The sequence below is a fragment of the Heterodontus francisci genome, chromosome 16 (assembly GCF_036365525.1).
Source record: "Heterodontus francisci isolate sHetFra1 chromosome 16, sHetFra1.hap1, whole genome shotgun sequence".
NCBI classification, from domain to species: Eukaryota; Metazoa; Chordata; class Chondrichthyes; order Heterodontiformes; family Heterodontidae; genus Heterodontus; species Heterodontus francisci.
This window is the reverse complement of record NC_090386.1, coordinates 93,426,150-93,433,070: the sequence shown is the minus strand read 5'-3', so window position 1 is coordinate 93,433,070 and position 6,921 is coordinate 93,426,150. Positions and strand designations below refer to the sequence as shown.

At 43.7% G+C, this 6,921-nt stretch overlaps 1 protein-coding gene across 1 annotated transcript in view; it reads left to right on the top strand.

Moving 5' to 3' along the window:
- The first annotated feature begins 677 nt into the window (after nt 1-677).
- Nucleotides 678-6,921, top strand: part of eif2s2 (eukaryotic translation initiation factor 2, subunit 2 beta) — a 66,806-nt gene continuing 60,562 nt past the window's right edge. Inside the window, exon 1 of the mRNA XM_068048644.1 lies at nt 678-868. Coding sequence (XP_067904745.1) covers nt 854-868 — 15 coding nt within the window. The 5' untranslated portion in view covers nt 678-853. The remainder of the gene's footprint in view (nt 869-6,921) is intronic.

Below are 6,921 nucleotides of genomic sequence, written 5' to 3'. Positions count from 1 at the left end.
CACCCCACCAGTCTCTACATTCAATGGATCATCCTCTGCATTTCTGCCACCCTCCCCCCCCCCAAGCATGATGCCAGCACCAAAACACAGTTTCCCCTCCCCATTTTCTTTTTTAATTCAGATTTCCAGGTTTCACAGTACTTTGCTCTTGTAATAGGAGTAACTGGATAGATCTTGCTAAGAGCAGACACGGGCACAATGGGCCGAACGGTCTGCTTGTGTGCTGTATCATTCAGCAATTTCAGTCCAGGCTCTTTCTGATTCATATCACCACATAAAGACTACAACAACCAAGAGGCTACGGGAATAAAAGCAAAATACTGCGGATGCTGGAAATCTGAAGTAAAAACAAGAAATGCTGGAACCACTCAGCAGGTCTGGCAGCATCTGTGGAAAGAGAAACAGAGTTAACGTTTCGGGTCAGTGACCCTTCATCGGAACTCAAGAGGCTACGGGACCGGCTGCGCCTGCGTCGTAAGGCTCTCTCACAGTGTGCACGTGTTGGCCTACGCGCATGCGCAGTACCGGTGAAGAGAATGATGCAATGCTGTCGGTCAACCACGCTTGTGCTCGCCTAGCCGTGACGTATTTGACAGAAAGGAGGCGCAACCAACCAAAGTCAAGGACCCAGTGCCAGGCTGGCCAATTGTAAAGGGAAGGGTGCGGGAGCTGGAGCTGGAGCCATCAAGTTAGGGTGTGGGCGGGCCTGTCGTTCTCGGGCAGTGACGGGAATCGGCGAGTGAGCGGGAAGAAGCGGCATTGGCATTTAAATCAATAACTAAAAGAAACCTGTGTAATATCAAAGCCAGATACTCGAGTGGAGGAAGAGTTTACCCACCCCGAGGAAGCCGCCATGTCCGGAGATGAGGTCTGTTTGAGCTGCTGTGAGGAGTTTGAATTTTGACGTTGAATGGGGACAAGGCCTTGGGCTCCGTTAGCTGTGGAGCCGCGCATGTGTGAAGAGGCGGCCGGTACAGGGAGGGGCGGAAAGCAGGGGGCCTGAGGCCTATCCGGCCCGCTGCACTCGCCGTTGATAGTTTTTTTTTAACTGTTTCACCGCGTTTAATGGGCAAAAAAAGAAAGGAGTTTCCCCCGTATGGAATTTTAATGCCTCTAAAGTATCTTTTTGGCCTCGCCCGTCCTGATATCAGTGTCTTTTGTTGTTGAGGTTTTGATTTCAGAGACTCCATTCCCCATATTTCGCTCAAGCCATGAGTGTCACTGGCTATCCTCCCCCAGGAGGCAATCACTGTTGGGCCTGGTCCTGCCTTCGCCTTGACACCTGGTACTATTCCTAGATTAGAGAGCCCAGAAATTAGAGTTAAAATCCCACTGTACGCAAATTCCGTAATTTAAATTCAATAAATCTGGTAGCTGGAAGAAAAAGTAACCGTAAAAGATGTTAGCTATTTATAAAGCTTCCTGAGTAAAGGGAACCTGATTTAGCCTTTAATCTCTCAAGCTTTCAATCTCTCCAAGAAGGCATCCAAGTACTATCTTTTTGGGGGAACTTGGGGCTAGACAGTAAATGCTGCCCTGCCAGTGTTGCCTAGATCCTGGGAACAAATCTTATGTTTTTCCAGTAGGAAGAAGCATCCTGCCCATACTCTTTCTTCCCTGCACCAATTGTAGCACTTAAACTTGTTCATAGACTCATGGAAAGTTTAAGGCACAGAAAGAGGCCACTTGGCCCATCGTGTCTGTGCCGGCTGAAAAATGATCCACCCTTTGAACCTTGGATGTGCTGTGGCCTTCCAACTCTGTGCCAATCCAGGTTTGAATCCCTCCAATTAGGCTGTCACCCCTACCACAGTACCAAAGTGGCTCTTAGCAAAGTCACTAATGATATCCACTGTGACAAAGATATACTTTCCCTTGTCGAACACACCAACCTCCTCCACTGACTCCGTCATCCAGTTAGATGGAACTGTGCTCATCTGGTTCTATTATCTATTTAATCACCTGCAATGGTTCCTCTTCCTGCAACGTTACCTCTAGTATCACCCAAGGATCTATCCTTGCTCCCCACCATTTCTCATGTATGTGCTCTCCCTCAGCAGACATGAGGCCAGTTTTCCGCATGCATGTTAACAGCACCTAGCTCCACCTCACCACCACCCCTCTCTACCCCTCTGCTATCTCTAAATTAAAATCATTACAGTAGAGGAGGAGGCGGCCATTTGGTCCATCCATGCTGGCTGTCTGCAGGAGCAATGTAGGCTGTCCCATTCCCTTTCCCTTATAGCCCTGTAAATTCTCTTCAGGCGCTTACTCAATTCCCTTTCTCGTGAACCTTTTCTGCAGCCTCTCTAAAGTCTTTGCGTCTTTCCTAAAGTGTGGTGCCCAGAATTGGACAACAGTGCAGTTGAGGCCAAACCTGAGTTTTTTTTAAAAGGTTAATTATGACTTCCTTGCTTTTGTATTCTAGTCCTCTGTTTATAAAGTCCAGAATGTCATATGCCTTTTGAATGACTCTCAACCTGCTCTGCTACTGTCAACTCTTTGTGACAATATTCCCCCAGGTGTCTGTTCCTGCACTGCAATTTGAATTGTGCCCTTTATTTTGCCCTTCCTCGTTCTTCCTACCCAAATGTACCATTTCACACTTCTTTGGACATATGGCAGATGATATTTAATGCAATCATTCCAGCAGTTTGTGTCATCTTGAAGTCTTTCACTACCCTCCTCACAAACCACAATACTTCCAAGTTTGGTGTCATCTGCACATTTTGAAATTGAGCCCTGTACACCCGAGTCAGGTCATTAATATATAGCAAGAAAAGCAGTGGTCCTGATGCTGATCCTTGGAGAACCCCATTGTATGCTTTCCTCCAGCCTAAAAAAACAATCGTTCACCGCTGCTGCCGCTTTCCTGTCACTCATGCAACTTTGTACCAATGCTGCCACTTTATCTTCTATGGGCAACTTTGCTGGCAAGTCTATTATGTGGCACTTTATCAAATGCGTTTTGTAAGTCCATATACACCACATCAACTACATTACTTTCATCAATCATCTCTGTTAGCGCATCAAAAAACACATTGAGCAGAAATTTCCTCCCAACTAAATATTGGAAGAGCAAAGTCATTGTCTTCGATCCCTGCCACAAACTCCATTCCTTAGCCGCTGACTCCATCCCTATACATGGCAACTCTCCGAGGTTGAATCAGACTATTCGCAACCTTGGTTTCATATCTAGCCCCACGATCAACTTCTGACTATGTATCTGTGCCATGACCAGGACCATCTATTTCCACCTCTAACATCATCTGACTTTCCCCTGTCTCCGCTCATCTGCTGTTGAAACCTAATTCATGCCTTTGTTACCTTGAGACTTGACTATTCTAAGGCACTCCCTTTTTTTGCCCTCCATAACTATGAGGTCGTCTAAAACGCCGCTGCCCATGTCATAACTTGCACCAACTCCTGTTTACCCATCGCTCCTGTGCGGGGGCTGTGCTACCTTGGCTCATTCTGGTTTTCAAATCCTTCCATGGCCTCACCTCTCCCTATCTCTAATCTGCACCAGCCCTACAACCCATGTTCCCTCTAATTTCTATTTGCTGTGACGACCCACTTGTTGCACTGAGTCGGTCCCTTTAAGGTTGCTGCGCATGTTAAAGGGGGAACATTGTTTGTGTGCAGCCTTTCTGTTCCCCGCACAGCACAATTTCGATTGCTGCGCGGTTTAGAGGGAACATTGCCTACAACCAATATCTGGAGCTCCATCCTTAAACCTCTCTTCCCTCCTTTTAAGACGCTCCTGAAAACCCATCTCTTTGACCAAATCCCGTATGCCCAGAAATCTTGGCATCAAAAGGACTATAATCCAGAAAGCCAGTTGGTTAGAACAGGAGCCAATCTTTACGCACTTTTATAAGCATTTAGTAATGGTTCTACATATTACAAGTATGCACTTAACCCAACAACCAGTTTCAGTCTGTGTCTTGGGGCACAAGTGAATCCCCAGTAAATGCCCACCACCTGCATACTTACGACCCTTCTCAACTCCCGCAATTAATATGCAATTCAGATTCTCTTGTTAAAAATTAGTTTATCTATACAACCAAAATTTCAAAATAAAATAAATCAAAAACCTTCATATTCTGTACATTCATTGAGACGCTCCTTCTTTAGGACCCCTAACAAATTCTTTGTACATGCAATCACAGTTGATGACTTGCATCCACCCATTAAATTTGAGATTTACTTTTTCTCCAGCATTTGTTTCAAGCCAACAAGGTCAATCTGTAACCTTTTCTCACTCTCACCTTTTGTACAGTGTACGTTATCCCACAATGAACGATTATCTACATTCAATAGATGTACCATCTTCAGTACATCATTTGTCCAGAATCTAACTTAAAATATTTGACAAATAGAATCCCATATCCAGTGCCTCCACAGCAGCCAAAGTATTTTTAATAACCCTTTTTATTTTCTCAGTTTCAAGCTAAAGGACATTTCCCACTTTTATCCATATTGGAACCATAGAAAAAATTAGGACATAGAAGAAGGCCATTCAACCCATCGTATATGAAATCAGCTGCACTAGAATACCCATCAGGGTGATTAGGATGTGAAGCATCACTGAAAATGATTAGTTTCATGTTATTTGGATAATCTAAGGATGGGAACCTAAGTACGCACTACTCCAGATTGTACTGACCTGCATTCAGTGTCTGGAACATTTTGAACTCTAGCAGTCATTGAGACCTCTATGCTTTGTCACCGTGAAATATCCCATTTGTTCTATGCAGGCTGGAGGAAATAACTGGCTGTTTTCCCCAGGAATATTTTTCAAGGCAACAGACATCTGATCCAACAGGGTCTCCCTCTCAACTGAACACTAGTTAGAATTAGTATCCTCTCCATATGAGACACCTTAGCACAATCCAGTAATTTAAACACCAGTACTGATCCAGGGATCCCCATATTAAATTTTGCCAGTCTTTTATACAAGCTGTTAAAGTCCATGATGAATTTCTTCCATGGAAAGACCCTCTGTTTTCCAAAATCTATCAAAGTCTGACCATACCTCAGAGGCATTTAACAGATCACCTTTCTCCGGTCCAAACTTTCTTTACTATCCAACTTACGGCATCTGTCACAAAATAGTTTACCTCTAATTTTACTACCTGTCACAAAATAGTTTACCTCTAATTTTACTACTTGTAGGAAGCGATAATGCCAAGGCAATACCTTATTTCCTCTTTGTTAGGGACGTAACCTGTGTCGACACATCCACTTCATTCTTGTATGGTTCAGACTGAACATTGGAGGGTAACCATACGCCAACAGTTTACTCTTGCTTTCTGCCATTTTCCACAGTGGCTACTAGGATTGTGTTTTCTGTCTCCATTTTTTTTGGCTTCTAACCTTCAGCTTTAGGCAACCATCCTCTGCTACCATGTTGTAATCCAGAAAGCCAGTTGGTGAAGGATAGAACTGGAGCCAATCATTACACACTTTGAGCATTTATTTACTGAGTTACACATTTCAAGCAAGTGCCTCCTAAACCAACAACCACAGTTTGTGTACCTATTAATATGGGTGCAAATGAATTCTGTTAATGCCCACCACCTGCATACAATTAACAATAAGGAGCATACTGAGACATGTTCCTTTGTATCATTCTGAAAAAGAGACTTTGTAAAAATCTTGTACTTTTCAGATTTATCTCAGCTAACTTTCCAAGTTCTGAAAGATTGGGATTGGTTAGAGGTGAAAAGGCTTGTATTTCAAGAATATACCTTTTGATATTTGTCAAATTTCAAGTTGTGGTCAGAGCCTCATTTAAATGCATACTCAAAGTTTATTGAACGTGTTGTTGCCTTGCTGTGCAGATCTTTCCCACAACTCCATGTTTGAATCTCTGCAGTTGTGTTTCTGTCTCTGCCACAACACTAGACCAGCCCTAATCAAGGTCACATTACTTCCTGTGTGACTGATTATGGTGCACTATACTTCCAGTCATAATAATAAGAATTTCTTGCAATGGCATTTCTTCCTGTTCCCATACTCGTTAACTCTGAGGTTCCCCAAGGATCTATATTTGGATCCCTCTCATTTATTTAACTACATGTTGTCCTTCAGCAACATCATCAGAAAACTTATCACCTCATCCAAAAAACAGCTCCTCCAACAGTGTAGCAATCCTTCAATACTGCACTAGTGTCGGCCTAGACTTTTGTGCTCAGATCTATGTTGATGATACTCAGCTTTACCTCGTTACCACCTTCCACAACCCCTGCACTACCTGTGTGTCAGACTGCCTGTCCACCATCCAGTTGTGGGTGAGACGAAATTTCATTCGATTAAACATTCGGAAGTCTTCACGATGAACTATATAAAGCTTTATAAGTGCTGGTTGTTAATACATATTACTTTTTTTAGTTTTCCTTTAATGTTTTACAATTTACCCAAATTCTTTCCTTCAACTCATCGAACAAAACGAGCATATTCAGCACTTTTAAAACAGACAAAATTCAAGCATAAATTCAGAAAATCTTTCTTCCCGCTCTGGCTCAGACCCCGTCTTCCCCCTCAGGCTCACCCTGCCACACCACCCCCAAAATAAAATTAGTTTCAGATGGACATCTGGGTTATTACAGCTGAATTATTAATACTGCCTCCGTGTCTAAATTCCAAATGGAAAATTCTGAACATGTTGCAAAACAAGTATAGGTTGAAGCATTTAATATAAATTGTTTACAGTTGATATTTAGCATTTGCTGGACGGTTCCCTCTGCCACCTGCCCCCCCCCCCCCCCCCCCCCCCCACCCAATACTCTTAGGCCAAACCGCTGCGCCCCCCCCCCCCCCCCCCCCTCACTAGTTCTTCCAGACTCTGGGCTTCTTCACCCAAAGACATCCACTCAATGCTCCTAGTCTTCCAAGACCTCAGAACCTTTTCTTCAG